Source organism: Semicossyphus pulcher, unplaced genomic scaffold (genome assembly GCF_022749685.1).
Source record: "Semicossyphus pulcher isolate SPU_LCO1_2020_fin unplaced genomic scaffold, fSemPul1.0.p SCAF_15, whole genome shotgun sequence".
Classification (NCBI taxonomy): Eukaryota; Metazoa; Chordata; class Actinopteri; order Labriformes; family Labridae; genus Semicossyphus; species Semicossyphus pulcher.
The window spans coordinates 3166213-3191910 of record NW_027211659.1 but is presented as its reverse complement, the minus strand read 5'-3'; the positions used below and the strand labels follow the sequence as shown (position 1 = coordinate 3191910).

Here is a 25698-nt window from a genome sequence, read left to right as displayed (position 1 = left end):
GTGTGTGTGTGTGTGGGCGTCTGAATATGAGTGTGTGTTTGGAGAGAGTGTCACAGAAGGTGAGGAGAGGTCATCCGGTTGTTTCTGATGGGAATCAATCGTTAGCTGATTGATTGTTCCAGAATGAATGCTCTGTTATGTAATCAGGGCTAACGTTGCTTTCACCAGTTATATTGCTGTTTAAAATCACTGTGGATCTTTCAGTGCTGTTACACATGATTAGGAGGATCAAAGCAGGAGTGTGCCTCTAGTTTTAGTAATAATTACACAAAAATGTAATCCGATCCGAGGATAATGGGTCAAGATTGAGATTAGCATGTTGGCAGTCATTTTGTGTTGATCACACAGGGATTAGAGCTGAATTATATGTAAGCTAAGTGTGGGAAAATAAACACATTTGACTGTTATAAGGAAGTTTGACCCTTTATGAGCCACTGGAGGTCTGACTGTCAACAGAAAAATGTTTCTAGGTAAAGTTTCCTTTGAGTAAAACAAAGTACATGCTGTAAATTAAACCAAGTGTAAATAAAAATGTACAATTAGGAGATTTTTACCCTCATAAACTTTAATAGTTTACACAAACAGTGAATGCAGCTTGTTTACATTCAAACCCAATGTGTGTCATATCTGTATACTAGAGTTAATGTCACATTATAAAAACATTACAAAAAAATACACAAAAAGTACCACTGGGGAAACATCAACAGAGATTATAACCATGTTTTCAAAGGCACAAAAAAGTGGACAAAGCCACCTCAAAATCACCCTTGAAGTGACCTAATCCAGCGGCTGCATCCTTCGAAGGACGCAGGCAAGGATGGACCACTAAGGCCGAAATGAAATGAGACGGTCTGGTCTACAGAGGATTTCCTGTTTGCGTCACCAGCTGTTCCCGTCCTTACCCTTGTTTCACCAAAAACCTGCTCCTGTCGCCTAGCAACAGGTAGCTAGCTAGCTATAATTTGAAGTTTAAGGCCCCTTTCGTTTTGAATTCAACTGAGTTGAAACCAGAAACTTTTACTTTTTAAAGTGTATTGAGTTGGTGCGAAGTGAACCTCAGGATACGTTGGGCCGCAAAGGATGCAGCCGATGGGTCCTTCGTGGCCCGGGAAAAAGAGGATGCGTTTGTTGACCGCATCTGCTCATGGTGGATTCATGTTGCGACTCTCTAAATAATATTTAAAAGAGTACGGTGTAGGCCTGTTCTATTTGTAAAGTGTCTTGAGATAACTTTGGTTATGATTTGGTGCTATACAACAAACATTTGATTGATTGAATGTGATTGTTCTGAAGGAGCCTTCGTAATGGGACAGCCTTCGACTTGCCGCTGTGACACAATCGGCCTTCAAATTCGTCCTTCGAAGGATGCAGCCCCTGAATTCGAACACACCTGTTGGTTTGTGGACAACTATTTTGAAGCCTCAACTTTTGCATTGCGGCTGTCGCCATCTTGGTTTTTGGGGCCACAAGTGACCATATTTGGATGAGAGGGAGGATACATTGTTAAATCCCAACCTTGGTTGGCATGCCCCCGTTGTGGTGGTAGCTGCGCCCTGCAGCATACACTGCTTTATTGTTTATTTTACTCTTAAAGAGACCAACAATTCACTCATTAAACATGCAGCATTGAATTCTTGAAAGAAGGTATTGAGACCATAAACTTGTTTGGAAAATGTTTACTGAGGAAATTAATGAAAAGTAGGGTTATTTTCTTATGGACTTCGCCAGTGGAGTCGCCCCCTGCTGGCCTTTAGAAACAATGCAGGTTTAAGCCACTTATGCTTCATATTCGTAAGCTACGTCCTCTTCTTATAGACGGTCTGTGGTTTTTACTACTGGTTGTTGCTGCTCGAAAAAGTTCATATTATTAATAAAAACACAAGCTGCAATGAGACATACACTGAAAATGTATAAACACCTTTTTTCTGCTAAAAATTCTGTTACATAACAGTTTTAATGTAGTAAAATGACTTTTCATGAACTATTTAGCTCCTATTTTCTCCCTCTCCTGTGGCAGCTGAGAGGCCAGCCACTCAGTGGTGCGTTTGCGTGCCTCCTGCCAGGTGTACCTGGGGGCGTATCCCAGGTCCCTCTTAGCCCCCTGATAGGAGAAGCTGAACGTCGTGTTCAACATAGTGAGGAGCTGCCGGCTCAGCGGTGGAACGACCCGCACGAAAGGCTGAAGTATCATGCACACAATCTCCATCAGGACGCAGAACAGGTAGAAGAGGGGGAGCGGCACTATCACTTTCTGTTGAATGCTGAAGCCCAGCGGTGCCATCACGGCGTGGTTGAAGTCTGAATAACTGATGTGTGGTGTGTCGTCTGAAACGAAGTAAAACTTTCCTCCAACAACATTTCTCTTTTGTGGATCCTTGAGGCTGCGGGCTGCTTGCAGGTGACCAACAGCTACATTGCCTACATAGACAGGATTCACCAGAGCGTCCGGTCGAGACATGCGATACAGAACGTTCTTGTTTCGTATCCCGTCGCCCATGTGACCCAGCAGGAAGCGGCAGCCTTCTCCATAAATGTACATGGGTCTGAGAGCGCAGGTGGCCATTCTGCGTCCGTTAGGGAGCTCCTCGTTGTGGGCCTGCAGGGTTCTCTCCTCAGCCTCCTTTTTGCTCTTGCTGTAGGCAAACTTCAGAGTACATTCGTAAACTGTCTCCTCGGTGCCGTTGATTATCGGATCGCCCTTTGAGTTTGGGCCCATCACCTCGATGGTGCTGGTGTAGATTAAGGTATCCACGTTCTCTTGAAGACACGCCTCCAGGAGCAGCTGAGTTCCTGCAAAGCAAAGAGGCTCTTAAGTTCTGATTTATGACATAGATGTCACTATTTATCAGACATGTGGACTTGAGACTTGTTGACTTGGACTCGAGTCGACTCGAGTCACTGTTTTGATGACTTGCAACTTGACTTGATAAAAAATAACTGACTTGAGACTTGACTTGAGGCATGATGACTCGGATGACTTGCGTGTGTTCATAAGTTTGAATGTTAGCTGTTAAATATAAAATTATCAAATTCAATGTTGTCAAGTTTCTAACTGTCAAGTATGTACGCAGCACAAACTGGGAATCATGATTGGACGACTCAAAAAGCTCCCGGTATGTGATTGTCATGATTGGATGACTGGCTGTCAGTCAAACTCCTCGCTATGGCAACACGCAACATCAAAGCCCCCAAAGAGAATCCTCATCAGTCGTACTCGTTACTACTCAATACTGTCTCAGAGCAGACCATCGTCATGGCTGCGCCAGTGCCAAGATAATACAGATACAATTCAATGTCATACTTTTTGAACAGGTTATATAAATTGGCCAATAATATCATTATTAGACGAGCTGCTAACACCTTGTCTGTTCTCTTTATAAAGACCGGATACTACAGGTAAGAGTGCTGGATGTTGGGTGGAAAAAAAGTGACTTGACTCGGGACTTGACTTGATTACTCTTCAAGTAGAGTATTTCAAGGCCACTTATTAGACACCAAAAGTCAGTGTAAGTGTAAGCAGTTGAAGTTCTGCTTTATCTACGTCTATGATTATCTCCCTGTATGACAGTGAATGCCAAATAAAATTGTATTTCTTAACAATTAAGTCACAAACCTAAAATAATTCAATCAATTGCAATCTGTTAAAGGAAATTCAATCATGACGTCGTGCATAGAGGGTTCACTGTCTTACCTGTGACGTTGACTCCATACATCTCACTGTCCTCCACCGAGTTGGTCACATCGATGATGGAGGCGATGTGGAAGACGAGCGATGCACCTCGACAGCTTCTTCTCAGGAACTCACCGTCTCTGATGTCCCCCTCGAAAACAGTCAGCTTTGTGTCGCCTCTACAGTCTGACACACAATAAAAAAAAGTCTCATTAATTAAAGCAATAAAGATCTTTGATGAATTAAATAACAATGTAGGAGTGTTATAAGTTAGTTTATACCTGCTGTCAGATGAAGAAGAGTAAAGCAGGCTTACATTCAGACTTTATCTGTAATCTGTCTACACTCTTATTCTGTATTTTCTGCCTGATTTTGCTCAGACACTGACATTCTCTATCTCAGTAAGGGTTTCCTAATTAGATTAGGTGTATATTAATTTAAAACAAATTAAACTGCTGGCACAACAAAGTGTTCCCATGAAATCAGTGTTAGTTTATACCACAGCCTCATTATCTGAAGAAGAAATACAATCATAATCAGATTTACTTTTCTATTAGTGTTTTTGTCTGTTAAATTGATGCATACAGAAGAATGTAACGACAAAATTGTCCCTGCAGAGAAAAAATTAAGTAAGGATTAATAAGTAAATAGATTTTTACCCTCCAGAGTCTGTAAGAGTTGGGGCTTTACTTCTTTGTCCAGCAGCCGAATCTCAGCCACTCTCTCTTCCTCCAGCAGCAGCCTCATCAACGTCTTCCCCAGGAATCCACCGGCTCCCGTCACCACACACACTTCACCTCTCAGAGACATGGCAGGTTAATTCTTTGGTACGACGGACAAAAACGTCTCTTTCAATGGACCTCTTGAGGAGCCCTCTCAAAAGAAAAAAGAAGAATACAGCTTCTGTGCTGGTGGATGTTTTTGGTCCTGTGTGCAGGAGAACGACAGCAGCTTCTGTCCTCTCAGCCTCGGGACTCCCACTTTTTGTAAACCGAAAAACTTCACCAGAAAAAATTAGTAATTTGCTCAGAGGCAGCACCAACAAAAGGGGAAGGGCTCTTCTACTTAAGGGTGGAATGTGACGGTTTGAGCTAGACAAAAGAAGGGGCTGGAAGGTTTTATGTGCCAAGGACAGATGATGTTAGACGAGTTATATAACTGGGGATTCATTCTGAACAAACAGACAAGCATGATACAAGTGATGGAAGAAGTACTGAGATCTCCTTATTAAGTAAAGAATATTAAAGTTCTTCATTAAAAATCTTACTTAAATGCACCTCTAATATCAAAAGTAAAAGCTAATCTTGAATTGTAATTTAATTAATTCAGGGGCTGCAATCTTTGAAGGCCGTATTTGAAGGCCCATTGCGTCACAGCGGCGCTTTGAAGGCTGTCCCATTTCGAAGGCTTCTTCAGACGCAGCTGACAAGCGTGTCCTCCTTTTCCCGGGCCATCGGGTGCATCCGGGCCCAACGTATCCCAAGATTCATTGCGCGCCAATTCAAACAAGATGGCGGACTCTTAAGTGGCCGAGGAAGTTTTTTGGTTTCAACTCAGTTAAATAGCTAGTGTTACACATGTTTAACAAAGACCAAAGGGCCCTTGAAACAAATTATCATTAAAATAAAACAGTTAAGTTAGTTATGCTTGCTAGTTAGCCTGCTAGCTACCTGTTGCACCTCCTTTGAAGGCTGCAGCCCTTGGATTGGGACACAGCTAGGGTGTATATACACAGGTAATCAAGGGGAAACAAGACACAGGTGGGTCTAACTAGGGCGGGATTGACACATGAGGCAGGAGATTAGGGATCTAGAACACAGACAAGGGTGAGTTTCAAAATAAAACAGGAAGTAACAACATGAATGAAATGGAAAAACATGACCCTAAGGAACTTGACGGATTGTGTCAATACATAATCATAAAATGGAAAAACTCAAGTAAAGTGCAATAGAATAACAGTACTTGATGAGCTGTGAAGTTTTAGAAATTCTTTTTTTGGAGTATTTTTTAAACACTTTTATTCTACGACATTTTATGTTCCAGTTGGCTTACATGAGAAGCAGACCTTCTCTAACTTTTGAAGTCTGCACACAATGTTTTATGTTTAAATATAATATATATAATAATATACTGATGTGACTGAGTAACATCAAACCCTTTTGACTGCTTTTACATGAATCATTTAACAGTCACTTTAAAACAGTGACGAATTGCAGTCGTCCATGGTTTGCTCAGTGAATGGTACATGTGTTTGTGTGGGAAAGTCTGAGGGTTGCTGGGTTTTTACCAGTGACCTTTAATCAATGGGCTCTCTTTATAAGCACTCCAACCGGTAACATAACATTCATAAACAACAAGAATGACAAGTGAGCTTGGTTCTTCCTACACTTCAGTTCCTCTCTATGCAGACAATCTATTTATTTAAATTACCAAAAGCAACTTTTTAGTGTACAGAGAAAATAAAAGCTTAAAAAGAAACAAAAGCAGCCCTCTTAATTTATCTTTATGCCTTACATACCAGGGAGTAGTAGCTGTCTGCCGTTCAGTACTTGTAGTCCTTGCCTTGGCTGTTGACATCATAGCTGTCTGAGTCCTTATCTGGTGGTGAAGGATGAAGTCTCAAGGACAGCTTCATCGTCTTTCACTTGCATTTGACGTACCAAACAGTCTGTGAGGTATTTTGTGTGTGTGTTAATTTGCATGTGTACTTGAAGCTGTTGAAGAACCTTGAATCACTGTTGACGGTAAATGTAGTCAATTCAAGCAGTTAATTTCTCAGTGGGCGCTATATACACTGATCAGCAACAAGGACAACAACCTTAAGTCCTTTAGGTTGATGTGTTGGAAGCAGTAAAAATGGGTAAGGCTGTGAGCGACTTTGACAAGGGCCAAATTGTGATGGCTGGATGACATCCGAGCATCTCTGAACCTGCAGCTCTTGTGGGGTGTTCCCGGTCTGCAGTCAGGACCTACCAAAAGTGGTGCAAGGAAGGGAAATGGAAGGATAATGCGCCCTGTCACACTGCGAACATGGTTCAGGAATGGTTTGAGGAACACTCCAACAAGGTGTTGACTTGTCCTCCAAATTCCCCAGATCTCAATCCAATCGAGCATCTGTGGGATGTGCTGGACAAACAAGTCCAATCCATGAAGCCTCCACCTCGCAACATAAAGGACTTAAATGATCTGCCGCTAACGTCATGGTGCCAGATACCTCAGTACACACCTTCAGAGGTCTAATGGAGTCCACGCCTCGATGGGTCAGTGCTGCTTTGGCTCATAATGTTATGACTTATTGGTGTAGAAGGAAACTGGCTGAAGAGGTGTCCATTATCAGGAATTAATGAACAACATGGAACATGACTTTGTCATTATGGATACCTTCATTTCTATTTATAGAATTTCATTTTGGTACAAGTAGTAGAGTGTTTGTAATCTGAGTAGTATTGACCGATCATGTATTAGCAGGCCTTGGCGGCATGCAGGAAAAACAGTGAGAGCAAAAGTCATCAGTCGTGACCATCTGGGCTCCCATCTGATGACAATTTAGCTTTTTATTCATCTCTATAAACATAAGTCTGCATGCGACTGCAGCTAATAATCCGTTCTTACACATCATAACACGTGATTGTGGTTGAAAGAAAAAGGGAGCAGAGGACCCAGATGCAGACAAAAATGAGTTCAATCAACAAAAAGGACAAAGAACAAAGGCTTATTAATTCCAGGTTACCAAAATCCAACAGAAGGTCTAACTGTAAATCCAAAACAAGGGAAAACATGAGGAGAAAACAGAAGAGTCCCAAAATCAAACTAATAAAATCCACCAGAGAAAAACACAAATAGAATCGGGGTCTTACAGGGTTTCTAGACAAAAGACGACGCACTGACAACGAGCCAGGGGAGCACGGAGACTACAAAAACTGAGGTGAGGCTAATCAGACACAGGTGTGACAATCAAGGGGCAGGTGAAAACAATAAGGGCGGGGCACGTAATAAAACGGGGGAAACACACAAAGGCAGGAAGTGGAACAACACAAGAGACAAGGGCTGTGTCCGAAACCGCATACTAACATACTGCCTACTACATACTCAAACAGTATGTACTGCATACTGCCTACTAACCTGACTATTAGGATGCCGGTGGAATCATACTCAGAGCCTTCTTCTCCGTATCACGTGACTTAATCGTTTACGTATGTCCGGTCGGATCTCCGGTCCATCTCCGCCATAGTAAAAGCTGAATAGCCGCAATGCATTTTGGGGCGGTTGAGTACAACCAGTGAGCTCCCGTCTCATACTCAAATATCCGGGCCGATCTAGTTTACATCCGGGCATTTCTCGCATAGACAAAATTGCATACTATGAGATGGTATAAATGACATACTCAGTTTTACGTCATGGTTAGTATGATTAGTATGATAGTATGCGGTTTCAGACACACCCAAGGTGACAAAGTAAAACAGGAAATTATCAAACCATCCATCCATCCATTATCTATACCTGGCTGGAGCCTATCCTAGTTTACATTGGGCGGAGGCAGGATACACCCTGGGCTTACATCACAGGGCTTACACATAGAGACACAAACTCCCACTCCCATTCCCACTCACACCCACACCTATGGCCAATTTAGAGTCACCAATTAACCTAACGAGCGTGTCTTTGGACTGTGGGAGAAAGCTGGAGACCCCTGAGAGAACCCACGTATGCACGGGGAGAACATGCAAACTCCACACAGAAAGGCCAACTTTGCCCATGATCAAACCAATGAAACACAAATGAAATGCACAAGACTAAACAAGACTAAATGACAAGAACACAGATTCAATGAAATCAAAACTAAAAAACAAGAACTAATGACAACAGGAGAGTTTCAGAGCAAAACAGGAAACAACAACTGATCACCGAAACACAAATTTAAAACTCAACAAAACTAGAATAACTCGTGACGTCAACTCCGTTCTCGCTTCTAAAGTTGGAAGTCAGACTGTAAACGAAGCCATGCACAAAAAAGGAAGTCTTGGCTGGAAGTCCTAAGGGCATTATCAGTATATATTTTCATTTGTTTTTCAATCAAAATCGAATCAAATTCTGAAAGGCCATGAGCAAGAGGAGATATTTCTAAGCCACTCAGCTCAAAACTTTAATAAACTCTGGCTCAAATGAATCCCAGTGAATATCAGAGTCAGCCAAAACACTGGTGTTCACTGTTCTTAGCGTTGTTTCTCAAGACAAGGCTAAACATCTGCACATACATCAAATGGCGGCATTGGTGATGGAAAAACATGAGATGAACAGACGTTTCTTATTTTATATACCTAACTCAGGTAGTAAACAATCACACTATGAGGATGTGAATAATGTGCTTCTTCATGTAACATGTATATCAGACGAAACATTTTATTTCCATTTCAAAACATCAACATAAATATACAAAATATCACAAGTTAAACATTTATCTCTGCGTTTTTTCCCCACTGTCACAGTCACTGACTGAGCTAACAAAGGCCTTCTGAAACCCAAAAAGAAACGGACTCTGGATCTTCTGCTCGTTCCCATAAAAGCACAGGAACAATTTCAGCCTTGTGTTGATTCTATAAAAAACTATTTACAGAACAGTACACTTTTATAAGGCTAATAACCGTCATTTTCTACAGCTTTCATGTGGGGAATTCCTCTTGCATCGCATTTCAGTTTGATGTCAAGACTTATTCTGAAAATGTGGCTTTCTGTGCTAGTTACAGGCGTGATTAACTCAAGGTTGGGAAATCCTAATTCATGTTCCAGATGAAGTGTTTTTATGCACCCTTACGAATGCAGCAACATTAAAACAAGCTGGCAACATTCCTTCATGCTTTTCATCAAAAGCTTCAGTTAATTCCTCTCAGCTGGTGCGTCATCGTGGACGACAGAGCTCTGAAAGGCTGTAGTTAGCACAGACTCACAGAAAGTTATGATTATTAAAGAACAAAATAATGCTTTGTCCTTTAATAACATGCTAAAGTCTTTTTACACCAATAACACCCGCAGGAAGAAACGTATTCGCCTTTGTTTAAATCATGCTGACTTGTTTGCCTCAGAGGTTGGTCCGATTGAGATTTAACCTATGAAACAGCAAAATGTGATGTCCAAAAAGAATCAATTTCACACCACTTAGAAGAGGAGAATGGATTTTCTACTGTAACTGCAGAGTGAAAGATCCCACGAGCAGGAGCGATGCTACATGGCTAAATGCAAGGACAGGAAGTGGCACTAAAGACAGTAAAATGCTTCATAGAACTGCTAAAGCTAATGTTAGCTAGCTAGGTGTGTGTAGCCGAAATTGCGAGTATCTCAGATTTATGAGATTCATAGAGAGCAATGATTATGAAAAAGACTAAATAATGCTGGTTTTATCCATTGACCACTTGAAATCCAGAAGAAGCGATGCACTGTTTGAGTGTTTGAATATGATCTGATTAACCCTTTAATCGGTATTGAGCTATTGCTTTTGAAAGTAGGCTAGAGCACGAACGATGCAATAGGAGATCAGAAAATGGCACTCGAGCAGGATAGTTGAAAGCTAATTTTAGCTAGCTAGCCCTTCTTGCACCTGCTGCAACCCACTCTGTTTCCTGTTTTACTTTTTTCTCTTACAATTTCTTGTCTGACACCGGCTAATGTTGGAAACCCCCCACGTGTTTGGTCCTGTCTGGCCTATAAAACAGTGAAACGTAATGTCCCAAAAAAGAGCATGACTGATGCAATGGAAGAAATTGGCACTTAAGATGGTAAGTCTGTGATAGAAGAACTGTTAAGTGCTAATTAGCTATTCTTGCACTTGCGACTTGTGCTCGAAACCCACACTATTTCCTGTTTTGCATTTGTTTCTCCCCATTTCTAGTCTGACAGCGGCAGACATTGGAAACCCCCACATCTCTGGTGCACTATCAGGTCTTAGCTGTAGGCAACGGACACTCCTGTAGCTGGGCCTCGTCCACCGACCCCTCCGGCAGATGGACTGTCATTGTACAGGCACGAATCCCCCCCAGAGGCTCCAGCACGTTGAATACCCTGTCCCACACGTCCTGCTCTGGATCGTATCTCTGCACAATGTCAACCATGCATCTGCTGTTCCAGGAATACCCTCCCACCACGTAGATCTGCTCGTTAAACACCGTCACACCAACGTCGCTCTGTCCCCGCGGCATCGGCGCCACCACCGTCCACTGGTCCGTCTCTGGGCTGTAATATTCGCATCCCAGGACGTCATCATAGTCGCTGCTGCCTCTGAAGTGATTCCCGCCCATGACATAGAGTCTGTCTCTAGCAGTGCACATGCAGTGCAGGCCACGGAGCTCTGTCATGTTGGCTCGTCGACTCCACGAATCTGCACCAGGATCGTAACACCAGAGCTCCTTCTGAAACGTGTCACGGGTGATGCCACCTGTAGTGACAAAACAGAATCCAACAAATATTACTGTGTGTTGAACACATCCCTCAATATATGATCTTACAGGACTTATATCTTACAAAGCTTATTTTATTATTGCCAAGAAGATAAGGTTTTCTGTGCTATTAGCAGCTATATGCAGATGTACATATATGCAGATGATATGCAGATGTACATGTATGCAGATAATATGCAGGTGTACATGTATGCAGACGATATGCAGGTGTACATTGTTGCAGACAATATGCAAATGTACATATATGCAGATGATATGCAGGTGTACATATATGCAGAGGATATGCGGTGTACATATATGAAGACGTTATGCAGGTGTCCATGTATGCAGACGATATGCAGGTGTACTTGTATGCAGAGAATATGCAGGTGTACATATATGCAGACGATGTGTTTTCCCGATTATATCGGAACATTTCCAACTTCAAAGTACATAAGAAATACACAGGTGAGATCATGACACTTCAGCTTGGCACAACTAAATTTTGACATAATACAATTTTGAAATTGCAGTATATTCAGAGATATAATGTGGTTGCATATCATAATAATCATCATGTGCTTTATTGTTAGTTTTATCGTTGTTTCAGCTATACATCATATATTTTTTTACACAATCAATGAATTATTTAGTTTGATAAATGTGAAAATCTACATAACTCCACATCACAAGCTGCCAGACTCTAAGATTCTGTAATTAAATAGTTGCTGAATTGTTTGATGTTCTCTCAGTCCTGTCAGGCACAATGCAATGTGGAACAAAACTGTGTTCAAAACTGCATCTGTTTTCAATCAGTATGAACTAAGCAGAGATAAGTCATGAAAGCAACTCTCCTGTGGCTGGATATTGAAAACAGACATCACAAACACTCCTTTCACACTCTAATGGAAATTAAAATAGTGACTGTTTTTAAAATTGTGATTCTCCTGTAATTTGGTACTTAAAATCTGTTACCCACACTCCTTCTTAAATAACATCCATGTGAGATTTTTTTTCTCTACAAGATGAAATGGGAGCACAGAAGAACGCATAGTTTCTAAGAACATTGAAATGCTTTGTTTGCACTTTGCACAAGAGACACGCAAAGACACAAAATTCGAATAATAGAAAATGTACATGAAATAAGCCATCAAATACTGTTGCAATGTCAAAGTGTGTTTTTCAAGTTATATAAAAGAAGTAGTAGTACATGAACAGATTGATGTCATGCGCAGATTTCCATTTAAAAAAGAGAATATTTTCTCGTTCCTTTTACATAATTCTAACAAAATTTAGAAACAGATCATAAAACCTTAAAGACCCCATGAAATGTCGGCTTTGTGAACACTTCCTGCACACGTAGGCGTACAGTTTTTACCCCTGAAGACATCCGGACTTATTAATGAATGATGATTCAGTTCAGATAGTCACTCACAGTGTAATTCACTTCCTCTGCATCCTCTTTCAACAGAAAACAAGCCGTATTAAGAAACTGAAGAGAGTCAGTTCTACTTAGAAGAGCTGGTAAATATAAAAGAGTTTCTTTAGCTAAAGGACCGTACAGGGCTTTAGTGTTTTTATCAAATCCAGAACAAGACGGACTGTGTTCCTTTATACTGCTGATCTACATCCAAAGTACACAGTGACTTCAAACCATCTACGGTAGGCAGGACTTGCTGTCAACACAACAAAACATTGAAAGCGCTCCTTTTTGGGTGCATTCAAGGACACACAATGTTAACATTAAGCAACACTTCGGAACACGATGAAGATAATCTGGCTAAATAAAGTCCCTGCAACTAAATGAACGCTCCTCAAGAGTTCCTGCAGTGAAAACTATGGTTATAAATATGGACAAAATGTGTAATTCAAATTTTCAGTCACTTTTTAACCAACCCTACTTAATATTTGGTTCTGTTTATTCCCAGAGTTTCATGTACCAGGTGGAATTTAAATGAATATATGGCTCAAACAGTAGATTGTACCAGAGTACAGTATGTGTTGTTTTCTGGTAAATAAAATACCATCAACACATTACATCTCTTTAGACGTGTGGGTTTTTAACTTTGTTGCAAAGTACTGTGGCCCACATCAACCGCAGGCCTTTGAATTTCCTGTCTCTCAATCTTCATGTGAAACTTCTGTCTCTGCACTCGATGTGAGAAACCTGTTTCCTGTCCAAAGTTGCGAAGAGACCTGCATGAGATCAGCTCATGAGAGTCTACTGCTAAACAGGATGTGGTTTCAAACAGGTCAGACAAGAGGACTTTTAAAACTCTTTTTTTTTAAACTTTTGTTAAATTAAGATAATCCCTGCGAACAAACAGTTTCTTCTTATTATTATTTTTTTCTAGCTTTTGCCTTTATTGACCAGGACAGTGGATAGAGTTGTAAATGAGGGAAGAGAGTGGGGATTTCCTGCAGCAAAGGGCCGAGGCTCGGAGATAAATGGGGCTGCTGCTTCAACGGCTGTGCCTCTATACATGGGGCGCACGTGTTAAACGCTGAGCTAAACCCTAAACAAACAGTGAACACAGATGTGAGTTTGGACTACAGGGTTGCTTTGAAGGCTGACTGTGTGAACCTGTGGGTGGTTTTTGATCCAAAGACCTGAAGCCTGAAACAGCTAAAATGTTCTGTCACAAAGTACTCCCATAAAGAAGGAGCATCATGACTTATTTAAAGGTCCTCTGGAGATTTTGACCTCGAGTACCCCTTTGAACGGCGGGTTCATGTGCATGTTTATGCAAGTGACGTGACATAACCCTGGTAATTAATTGATTGAACCCCACTGATCTAAAGGTGGTGGCGATGTGCCAAGATATGCAGGACAAAAACAAGGGAAGGACTGTGAACTGTGCAGGTTTCAAACATCTATGTAAATTCTGTTTTGCAAGAGGAAGAAAATGCATTCATCAAATTTGTTAAACCAAAGTGTTAAAAAAAAGCATTTTGGCATCACAGTTTTAACAGCTTATTCTGTGATGGCACACAGAGCGGTTAAATGACGTACCAGCAATTGCAAAAAAGGGCACATGGGAAAATAAGAAACCCTTATCAGACATGTTTTCAGTTGTGAACTGGTCACAGCTTGGTTGGGTTTCAAAACCACATTGCCACTGACGGTTTGTGTTGAAACAGAGTCAGTGTTGACTTCTGGTTTCGATGGGAAACAAACAGCTGGGTAAACGTCTTAGACACCCTCGCCTCCTCTCTCCCTGGCCTTTTTCAGTCTTCATACGACTTCACCTGACTCTCTACAGGCTCTCTGGTATTACTAAAAGGATAACCGGGCAGCTATGAAGCTAAGGGTTCTCCCTGTTAAGTCAAAGATCTCAAAGGAAGATTTAACGCAGCTGCCTGCTATTAGTACAGTAACAAAGTCCAGAGTTATTGTTTCTGTTTCTGTTCCAATTCCCATTTTGGTTCTTTTTTGGATCAGTAGCCTTTTTAAGACACCAGCACGGACATCGAGAGGCTTCTGGAGTGGGGACTGCGGTGGTTCTGCCTCTCAGACTGGAATTTTGTGTTGTTGTGTTCTAGTTGCTTTTGTTAGCCCTCAGTTAATGATTTGGTTGTTTAAATTGTCATTTAATAAATCCCATGTATTTGAGTGTCTTAAGGTGTTCACATGGTTATTTTTGGGTCAGTTGTGGATAGTTGTTGGCCCCATAGGGCCACCTTAGGGTGGGGTGTAACAAAGGTCCCGGGTTCATCCCGGACGAGCCCCAATTTGTTCGCCCCATCAGATCTATAAAGACATCTGCATGCTAACAGCTAACAATCTGCTCTGGATCAAACATTTAACTTGAGATAAATAACCTTGATGCTGTGTCACGAAAGCCGTTCAGCGTTTAAATTTCCCGACTTCCTGGAATGCATCAGATCGATCCGACCTCCGTTCAACAAAGGAGCATTTTAAAAGTGGTTTTCTTCTCCTCTTGAGGACAGACCTGACAAAGCTTCATTTTGACTTTTTACTAATCTGCATCATGAGGTTGAAATATCAGCAAAGGTCAGACTCGTTAATTAAGGCTATCACAACAAAAACAGATTTCTTTTTCTGTAAACAATGCAGCATGCGGAAAGCACATGTTCACCGTGTCCCCACCGTGTCCCCAGAGGCTATATCTATAGCCAATGAGATATAAGACTGTCCTTAAAGTTGAAACACTTTGCATAGTTTGTCTTAACAGATGGCCTCTATAAGTTGTTTGAATACAGTCCGTTTCCTCTGAGTACAAAAGGGAGAAGTTGCATGACGTTGTGAGACAGCTGTTAAAACCCCCAAAGCAGGAAGTCAGCTTAGAGATGCTCGGGTGCACACGGCGTTTGTCAGGACCACTGAAGACAACAAAGACGTGTAAAAGCTGCGTCTCATCGCCTGTGAACAGTTGGTTTCTTTTTACCATGAAGACAAACTTTCCGTAGCTTAAGCTACGACCATCATCATCCCCTTACCGCACGCTTCTTTCTAAACCTAAACTTAATGACAGAGGCAGCAGAACTGAAAATAGTCATGATTCATTTCTGTAATAGTCATAGTGAAAGTTTTGGAGGGCAGTGTCCAGAAGAACTGCACATTAACATTTAAAGATGTGTTCAGACAGCACACAAGAGGACTGTTAGATGTAAGTCAGTTATACACATAAGCAACCGAAGGAGACAAGTTGGTGCAACTTTAAAAGAATTCACTCTAGATGATGCAAACGGAGGCAAAGATGCATCCATAGAGTTGACGCATAATGAAAAGCATTGTCACATATCCCTAGGATGAGATGATTGGTAGATTTACTTTAATACATAGATGAGAGGACATTGCTAGTGATGGCTAACATCTCTACGGTTGGTTGATTGGCTGTTTGGGGGGAATAAATTGAGTGTGTTTGAATAATAGTTGAATAACTAACCTGAGATGTACATGAGGTCTCCGTGGACTGTTCCAGCATGTCCGTAGTGAGGCTCCACCATATTGGTCACAAACGTCCACTCATTTTTCTTCAGGTTGTAGCACTCCACCGTGTCTGATCAAAGTCACAGAGACACGTTTGTTGTATTGATGGCAGATATTCATACGCTTGTTCTTTGTCCAGAATACAAGGAGGAGCATTGACTGGTTTGGCACATGGTTTAACTTTCCAGCTTCTGTTTTTGGCCTCAGCAGTTAAAAGTTGTAAAAGAAGCCTGCTCAGCAACTAGTGGCCAATAAACACATTTATGGACTTGCTTTTAAAAATATCGGAGCATTTTGAAGTTAAGCAGCCAAATATTTCCCTCAGGAGTTGGTAGAGCTCCAAAGTGGAGCTAAAACAATGTAAGTATTGGACTTATATTAGTGAAAAGAAGCAGTCGAACAACAAATACTGTAGTAGCAGCTCACCAATCTCCCCTGAGGCGTTCCGTCCTCCAACTGCATACAGCTTCCCCTTCAGAGCGCTCAGGTGGAAGAACGTCCTCTTCTCGTTGAGCGAGGCGATCTGAAGCCACTTGTCGAAGCGCGGGTCGTAGCGGTAGGCGCTGTCGATGGCCGTCTTTCCTTTGGTGTCATAAGTGCTCTGACCTGAGAGGAAGACAAGAATCAGTGTGAGAAAGATTTAAAAAATGAGGGATAAATAATCCGAGAGTTGATAAGACAGGATGTTCCATAACTTTACCTCCGAGCAGTTTAATGTAATTTATAGATTAAAAAAGAACAAGCATGTGTTTGTCCCAAATTAAACACCCATGTTTAATGAACTGACTGCTCGGTAAAGCTGTGGCCCTGACAGTGTGCAGTTTGGATTGCGTGCTCTCTGACCTCCAACAATGAAGAGGAAGCCGCCGAGAAGAGCCACTCCATGCTGGTAACGCGGCACCTCCATTGGCTTCAGCGCCTTCCAGTGACCCGTCTGCTCATCGTACAGCCTCAGCTCCCGGCTCACCACCAGCTGCTGTCTCATCACACCGCCCAGAGCCAGGATGTGCGTGGCGTCTGAGCGTATCTGTGTCCGCTCAGTCTGCAGAGCCGGCTGCATGAAGGGCATCATCTGGTAGTTGCTGGCCTCCAGCAGAAGGTTCACACAGGCCGTCTCAGAGCGCATCATGGAGTTTCCTTCCTCCTCATCATCCTGGGAGATCTGGATCAGCTCACTGGGGCTCATCAGTGGGAAGCGAATATGGCGCATCAAGGCATAGACAGAGGAGCGGCGACTAGGAGGTTCGTGGTTCAGCCAATCTCTGGCGATGTTGTAGAGCTCCACCTCAGAGAAACCCTCCAGAGTGTTATTGGAGAGAGCGTTGGCCATGGTGGTTTCAGAGAGCTGGAGGTAGCGGCCGCTCTCAACCAACGCTGAGAGGTTCTGGCTCACAAACTCACCTACGATGGAGGCAACAAAAATGATGAACAGTAATAATTGTGATCTTAAAGAAATAATCTTGAAGATTTTCATTTAAACAAATGTCTAAGTCTCTATATATCGCCGATGAGGTAACATAATGGTGATTGAGCCTACGGCCCACTGATGAAAGCCTTTGAATTTTCAGTATTACAGACTGGGTGTCTGTGGCGACTTTCGCAGTATAAATCACAAGCAGCGCCCAGTTAGTGACGTGTTTTCCATCAGCCAGCAGTGGTTGGTCTGCCAGAGAGGGTAGGCGGAGCTAAGCGGCTGCTTTTCCGCTCTCTGCAAGTGTTGCGAGTAAACAGTAATCTACTATGGCTGAACAAACAAAGAAAAGATGGATGACTACAGATACAACTTCAACAAGAAGTGAAAATCCAAGAAAAAGAAACAAACTCGACGCTCAGATGAAGCAAACAGTCTGAAAAGGAAAGCGACCGTCAGCCAGGAAAATCAAGAGTTACAACCGGAGCCGACCGTGGACGTCACACATGCAGCACTGTCTGGATATCTGGGAAGTGTGCTCCCACAATTACCGTTTATCACCACAGGTGCCGCCAAAGAGAACGAAACAGAAATCTTCGAGATTACAACTTTAAAGTGAATAAACTTTTTGATTCAGTAAGATGCCCCCTGCCCTTGGAACCAACCAAATCTGCAAGCTCTCGTGTCATTTGCCCTGGCAGATGAGTCTACCCTCCAGAAAGATTTTGGGGTGATTCAGGTGGCGCCAATCACAACTGCGTTTTTCCCTGCAATAACATGCTCTTCGGATCCTCTTGGGATTCCGACACCACATGAATGCAGGATTAGCATAGTTGAGGCATTTTTGTAAACAACCAAGACTGCTGCTGCTGACGTGAATTAGCTGCTAAATCATTTCATACCAAACATCTGTTATTTTGAATACGACGACATAAGAATTGGATGTTGAAACCGGCTACTTAGCCTTGCAGCTACATCACACATGCTCTCATCCAGAGGTATCATGATGTGCACCCGATGTGAACAGCCCATGGAAACGGAAAATGAACTTAGAGGTATTGACTGATTCATGTTGGACAATTGGTCTGGCGATTCCAGATACACTCAACTTATAAAGATTGGGTAAAAAAAGTTGGACTGATGGATGCACAGAGTGGTTTATGGAGGGTTTTAAAACTCTGACAGCTCTAGTACAGAAACTTTATGCTAATTACAAGTTCCACCTCATGTCGGTACTTAAAAAGACTCAATTAAGACTGTACTTTTGTTGCTTTGCTTCGTAACACTCACCTATATTCAGCTGAACGTCCTCCAGGAGCAAATCAGTGGCAATGCGCTCCACCTCCACGCAGTTATCAATCGTTATCTACATCAGAGAACGCAGACAGGAATAATTACAAGCTTTACTTCACAACAGTTTCACTCTTTTGCAGCTTTAACTAATAACAATCTTAAGTCACTCATAAATATCAGAGAGAGAGAGAGAGAGAGAGTGCATTTAAGGACAGTGCAGCTGCATTAGAGGTCAAGCTCATTAGACTGCAAGATCCCTCTAGCGGCTTATTGTACCTGACCTACAATCCTGCAGTTTAATGAGCCTGACCTCTTATGTAGCTGAATATAAATAACATTGAATAGACGCTACATCATAGGAGTGTGACGCTACTAAAACAGAACCAAAAGCCCTCACCTCACTGCTCAGCAGCTGATTACAGAAGCTCAGAACGGGCATGACCTGCAAGAAGTTTGCAGCCTCCAGCGTGTCCTGCAGATTACCCATGTCCAGACTGACTTTGGATGTGTAAATGAAGTCTATGATGTTCTTTAAACCCAACTTGGTGACGCCGTGCAGCTTGATCTCTCTCATCTCCTGCTCCCTCATGCCTCCTGGACGAGGAAGAGACGAGCACAGAGAGACAAAGACAAGGTGAATGAATGATTCTGCATCGTTTAGGAGGATTTGTTTGAGCAGACAAAGTGCAGCGAGAGACAGAGGCACTGTAAAGCCTGGCTGCTCAGAAACAGCAAGGATAATAAAAGTACTGTGGTTAATTTTAGCGTCAGATGTAAATATCTTCTATGAGGCATCAACAGAAGGGAGATGCAGAAGTAAGTCCAAAAAGTCCTTCCTCTATCTCTGAGTGTTCATATAAAAGTGAAAGTATTAGAAATGGCTCCCTCAAAACAAAACTAAAACTTCTTAAAATAACTTCTTAACTAAATCAAAATAAGCAAATGTGTCCTTAAAATGCTAACTAATGGAGGGTGAAGCCTTTTACAGAGTGTAAAAACATGACCTCTACTCTGGCACCGACCTCAGGCGAACTTCACTGACTGTAAGTAGGTTAGGTTAGATGAGGCTACTTTATTTGTACCCATAGGTAGTTTCTGTCACAAGACAGACTTGGTAAACTCGATATACAAAGCGACGACAGTGTTCAAGACTATAAGGGTAACCCTCGTTAATAGAAACAAAATAAAAATGTGCAATCAAAGGCATGACTGTAGTCATGTCAGTGTTGGTCTGTGGTTGGGCCGAACACATTGGTGCAGACTGAAATACTTAAACAACTATTGGGTGGGTGGATGGGTAAAGTAAAGACACACACGGGCCACACAGGATGAATCCTATCGACTGGTTGATTGGGGACTTTTCCTCTCATGCCTCTAGCAGATTCTTGCAATTTGGGATTGTTTCCACATGGTTGAGAGGACTTTGTGTGAGTTTCTTGAATAAAAAGAGTTGTTTCACTATATTAAATTTAAAACAGAAAGGGAAATGTCTTGGTTTAATATTAGAATGGCAATGGGAGAGCGCAGAACGCTTATCCTGTTCAGGGTCGCAGGGGGGCTGGAGCCAATCCCTGCTGTCATTCGGTGAGAGGCGGGGTTACAGCTGGACTGATAGCCAGTCAATCACACTTAGAGACAAACAACCTTTCACACTCACATTCACACCTAACGAGCATAGGAACCTTCTAGCTGGGTAGCCACAGCGCTAACCACAGCCCGAGCGTGCAGCCCCCCGAAAGACAAGCCTTACAGAACTTTACAAGGGCAATCAAAATATGTCTTCCTGCTGCATTTGGTTTACTGTGATTTAGATCATATTGCTTAATTGGGAGTCCTGCTGACAAACGGCACTGAGAACATGTCCTCCTCAGTGGAGGTTATAAAATGGACTACGTCTGTATTTCTGTAACCTTTACTCTCTCTGCATCATGACCTTTAATGTGTCCAATAATTGTATACCCAAACACTTAAAATCCACAACGTTCCCAACAGCTTTACATTGTGAGTGTGGCATGTTAGGACAATAAGATGGTGAAAATGGTAAACAATATACGTGTCAAACATCTGCACTCTTTGGGCCTGTGTTCACTAACAGCATAATTTGCACTGGCAGCTGCAATTTTCTACAAAACCAGTGTTAACCTAGTTTCCAGGGTGCAAAAACGTCCTCAGTGTCAGCTGTTTTTTGTCGCTGCGCTCATCAATCAGCAACTTTGTCAACAACTTTGTGGGAGGAGAAGCTTATCCTCTTTTTTTTTCGAGTGTAAAGTTTCCAGGTGTTGAGCTGCTGCTAACGGCAGGACACGATTCCTTTCCATCGTTTTTATGTTTTCTTTGTAATTTCCGTGAATTAAAGCAAATATTAAGCATACAAAGTTCTTTAAAACAGACTTCACGATCACTGCCAAGGGGAGCGGAAGTGCCGCCAGACAACTCTCGTAACCTAGCAACAGTAATCGGCGGTGAGAAACGCTCTGAAATAGAGGTCGCGGGCGCTGCCAGCACTAAAAACGCCGATAATGGACACAGGCCTTTAGTTCTGTCGATACTGTATCCAACATTTGATTCTCATCGTTTCTCTGCTCACACCAAGTTTGGGGCTGTCGGCTTTCAGCCTAATGAAACAGGACAACTCACCTGTGAACATTGCCTTGAAATAGTCACTGGAAGAAGCCATGATGACTCTGTGAACTGGAAACGTTTCCTTGCTGTCCCCAGGAATCAAAACGACATCACAGAGAGTCTCATCTGCTCGAAAAGCGTCACAGCCCTGACGAAAAACAGAATACAGTCATGATTAGTTTCATATGTGGAATTTTGTGGAAATATGTGGATGATAATGTTTTTTGATAATGTCTTTTGGCCAAAGTGGTCACAAAAATGTACCTGTAACACAGCTGCTCCTTGCTCAGTGCTGCTGAACACCTTGGTGAGCGGCCGAGGGGGAAGTTTGGGCTTTGTGGATTTGTCTGGCCGTTTAGGAGGCGTCTCCATCTGCGGCGGCGGCAGAGGAGCCGGGGCTGGAGCTGCGGCTGGAGGTAGAGCTGGTGGAGAAGGCCTGTCATCTATCAGACCCAAAAAGGGAACAGATATTTACACATGAGTAATTTCATGATGGTTGAAGAGGGAACTGCCTACATTTATTATAATGTTCATATTTTAACAACTGATCATGTAAGGAAGCTAAAACAATTGTTGCTATCAAACGGTGGTTGACTTTGGCTGTTAGACGGGCGGGGCAGCAGCTGCATGCTCAGGAGCACCAGCATAGTAAATATTTCTAGCATGTATCGTCTTTCCTCTGCTGGTAGGGACCCTGAAGGCTGCATCATGTTTTATCTGTGATATGAGCATCCGAAAGGCATTTTTGCAGCTGTAAGTGTTATCAAGAGTAGCTCAAAAGTGTCACAACTTCAAACCTCGTAGCCTCGTTTGAACTTCATTTCTTTCCTGTATCAGATGGGATCCTTAATCAAAGTTAAAGCTGAAGATAACCAGCACACACCTTGTTGAACAGGCCTGTCAGCAGCAGCAGGAGGTCTCTCCGGCTGAGCTGGAGGTCTCGGAGGATCTCTGGACTGATGCCTGCTGCCCAGACGAGACAACCTGCGGCTCAGCCTCCCCTGCCCGCTGTCGTCTCCACTTCCCCTGCAGAGGAGAAGGTGTGAGAAGCAGTTTGTGTTTTATTGTGTCCTTATACGACCCTGACGTACTGACACTTACATTTTCTTGCAGAGGCATCAGGCTGTTAACAATTTGATGTAGAGCCTGCATCAAATTCAGATACATCGAGGGGTGTCATCTTATCAAATAAATAAATACATTTAATGCAACCAATGAAACAACATGTGCCAAGTTTTATTCTGAAAGTTTAATTCTACTGCTTTGACAGTTTTGCATTGCAGAATATTACTTAATTATATATAATTATATAATATTAGTTTTGTCTCTCAGCACTTCCTCTTGATTACATCTACCACTTCCTTCGGTTCAAATTGGCAGAACCTACATGACGTACATTTTATTTTAACCAGCTCTCATCTGAGGTTTGATTATTAAGTTTCCTGTAAGCAGCCGTGCCGTCTCTGTGCAGCTTACAAAAGTCGCTCTGTTTTTATTTCATGTATTGCAACCTGAAAGAGGAACCAGTCAGACATTTACAAAAGAACCAAGTTCTCCTCTCAGAACTGTTTCCTACAAACACATGAGGAAACTCCAGTATAAATTAATGTACAGTCTTTAAACATCAAACACAAAAAAGTGCTTCAATTTGTTATTCTAAAACTCAGAGATAGAACAAGATTAAAACCTCTTCTTTTTAATCTTTTTTAATAGATCATTTAATAAAAGCGTCCCACAGAACCAAACCAAACAACTACATTTAAAACCCTTTGGGGATTGTGGTCTGCTGTCACTCTTTAGTTGATTCAAAGTAGAGTACCGAAACGGTGCAAGCTAATAAATGTATTTTCTGCACGTTGGACAGTGTGCGGGAGTTTACTTGCAACTCTTTAGTTGATTGACAGGTCCTGTTTTCTACACAAAACCACTGTAAACGTTTGTGTGTTCTTTGTCTGCTCTCAAGTTTGTTTACACACCCAATTTTATTTTACATTTCTTTATTTATTGCACGGTACTTTGAGTTATAGTTAGCAGGAATCCAAGACCTTAAACGTTTAGGTGCGTTGCATATGATTATAATAGACACAGCCAGTGTTCCTGTCATTCAGAGCATTACACTTGGGATATCCATTTAGCCTCGGCTAGAAACCCTATATGCAATACATATGTCTCATGTCACTGTAACCTGTCACAATGTCTTTGCATTGTCCCTGACAAATAAACTAATAAATAAAATAAATAAAATAAATAAAATAAATAAAAAAATTAATTAGTTTGCTTCAGAATAGCAGCTGATCAGATGGTGAAGATAGGAAAATAAAAACACTTGTCATCTGGGATCTTGTTTCAAACCTGTTAAAAAGTGATGAATGTAATATTTTCTACTATTTAATATAAAAGTGTGTTAAAATATAGCACAAAATAACAAGAGGAGAAGTGCTGAAATATGAAAAGTTGAACACTGAAGCCCCCATAAATGTCTTACCCCATTTGATTGGCCTCCGGGGGTTGTGGACTGTTGTTACGCCTGTGAGATCTCCTACATGAAGACAGAAGAAGAGCTTTAGTGGACGCAGATTTCATGAGCATCAAAGGATTATTTAGTGGTGTTTACAGTTTGACCCAAGAAAGAGATGTCACTTGTAGGCATCTGCTCTAATGCAAAAACATCTGGTCTTGAATTTGGCTCAACAGTTTAGTCTGAATTGTTTCCTGTGTTTGGAGTCTGTCTGAGATGTGCCCTGTTTGTCCGCACACAAACTGTTCTTAATGTTTCCATTCCCCAGATTTCATAGACAATTTTTGTTCAGTACAATTTCACATTAATTGGGACTAAAGTATAAAGCACACTAAGTTACTTTTTACTCTGCTGACATCAGAATGCGCAGCAGATCTTTCAGTTTGATGTTTGTTTAAAGGTCAGGCCGTTGAAATAAACGACCAAAAACCATCTTCTTTTTTAATTTTAAATGTCAATTTACCATGTCATACATTTTTGAGCACCAAATTTGATCTCATAAAATGTATTAAAAACCATGCTATGTTGCACCTTGCATGATGTCATGTATCACAAGGGTTTTCAAAAATGATTGGTCACTTGTTAATGTCCAAATAATCTATAAATGCATCTTATCTTATTTTACCAAGTGTAGGGAATCAGTTTTTATGTGCCCTAGTGACGTGCATAGACTACACTCAAGATCTTTCTCCACTAACACGAGTAATATCAAAAAAGACAGAAGCTCAGTGTCACAAACACTGATGAAACCAGATTGAAACCCCTTATCTACCTTCCTGTGCCGATGTTATAGAGCTATACGTGTGACTTAGTGTGACCTTGTTGTCATGTACTTTGCTAGCTGGTGTCAGACATGAGGCTGGATCTAACATGTACAAAAGGGACACCTGTGTTCGACCTACCTGGAAGAAATCCTCCTCAGCAGACTGGACCCGAGGCCTCCCTCCAGCCTGATCGCCTGACGAACCCGAGCCCTGAGAGGAACGAGGTGCAGAAAATGTCTGCTGCACTCTGAAGCATCTGCACGAGCGCCGTTTCTTTTGCCTAAACCGAGACCTCAGTCACTTCCTGTGCTACTTCTCTTTCTGCATCTTTACGCTCCACACACCGAAGTGTAAATGCTGTGACACTTTTAGTGAAATAAGCAAAACGTTTCACAATCTGTCTTGTGAAACGTTTTAGATTAAGTAAACAGGAACATTAGCAGGCCTTTGTAGATAAGACAAGCATGATAATCCAAAAGGAGGAGACTTAATTACATGTAATGTTTTTTTTTCCATGTAATTTGTTGGATGAAAGTTGAAAAATATAAGATACTCAAAAACCTGCACAATGACACGAGACAAGAGAGAACAAAAAAGGTCTTTTGACCTCTTAAAGGGGGAAGTTAGCCTTTCTTACCCTTTAATTTCAACATGCATGTTTCTAAAGAAGTTGCAGCACTTGCTTTAGTAATTGTGCGCCTCCATACTGAACGAGACAAATCCTAAATACTGCATCTACCTCCCAGTAGACCTACACATACTGTAGAGAATACACTAAGTACCTCATAAAAAAATATAGTGGTTATCTATGTAAATTTCTATCATGTAATAAGGAAGGAAACAAAAACAACAGATCACCTCTGCTGGCTTTTATTTAACCACAACCATGGCAGCATCTCTAGCAGTAGTGTATGTCACATAATCAGTTGCATCTGTTGAATAAAACAAAAAGATTGCCTCCTATAATGTGCATCCATCCCCTCCAATCCAAAGCCAAAACACCTTCATAATTCACTTGCTAAATCTGCCTCCAACCCTC

The 25698-nt window shown here is 41.8% G+C and overlaps 2 protein-coding genes across 2 annotated transcripts; both read right to left on the bottom strand.

The window, feature by feature from the left end:
• Positions 1-559: 559 nt before the first annotated feature.
• hsd3b1 (hydroxy-delta-5-steroid dehydrogenase, 3 beta- and steroid delta-isomerase 1) lies at positions 560-4619 on the bottom strand. The gene is made up of 3 exons (XM_069663041.1): positions 4330-4619; positions 3692-3856; positions 560-2790 (listed from the first exon to the last, which is right to left on the bottom strand). The coding sequence occupies exons 1-3, from the start codon at positions 4478-4480 to the stop codon at positions 1982-1984; spliced, it is 1125 nt and encodes a 374-aa protein (XP_069519142.1). The 5' UTR covers positions 4481-4619; the 3' UTR covers positions 560-1981.
• Positions 4620-9052: 4433 nt separating this feature from the next.
• On the bottom strand, positions 9053-24824 carry LOC138592548 (kelch-like protein 9). Its single transcript, XM_069663380.1, has 11 exons — positions 24798-24824; positions 23863-23916; positions 22261-22403; positions 21642-21820; positions 21393-21525; positions 19153-19349; positions 18753-18828; positions 16895-17452; positions 16478-16657; positions 16008-16121; positions 9053-11096 (listed from the first exon to the last, which is right to left on the bottom strand). Exons 2-11 carry the CDS (start codon positions 23865-23867, stop codon positions 10600-10602), a joined length of 2082 nt encoding a protein of 693 aa, XP_069519481.1. The 5' UTR covers positions 23868-23916; positions 24798-24824; the 3' UTR covers positions 9053-10599.
• Positions 24825-25698: the final 874 nt, after the last annotated feature.

Coding starts and splice junctions, on each gene's coding strand:
- hsd3b1 (XM_069663041.1), bottom strand. CDS start 4,480: ATGTCTCTGAGAGGTGAAGTGTGTGTGGTGACGGGAGCCGGTGGATTC. Junction 3,857..4,329: donor ACTCTTACAGACTCTGGAGG/GTAAAAATCTAT, acceptor ATTGTGTGTCAG/ACTGTAGAGGCGACACAAAG. Junction 2,791..3,691: donor GTATGGAGTCAACGTCACAG/GTAAGACAGTGA, acceptor TTTGCTTTGCAG/GAACTCAGCTGCTCCTGGAG.
- LOC138592548 (XM_069663380.1), bottom strand. Junction 21,526..21,641: donor AAGGAGCAGCTGTGTTACAG/GTACATTTTTGT, acceptor GTTTTTCGTCAG/GGCTGTGACGCTTTTCGAGC. Junction 16,122..16,477: donor GAACGCCTCAGGGGAGATTG/GTGAGCTGCTAC, acceptor GACTTTGATCAG/ACACGGTGGAGTGCTACAAC.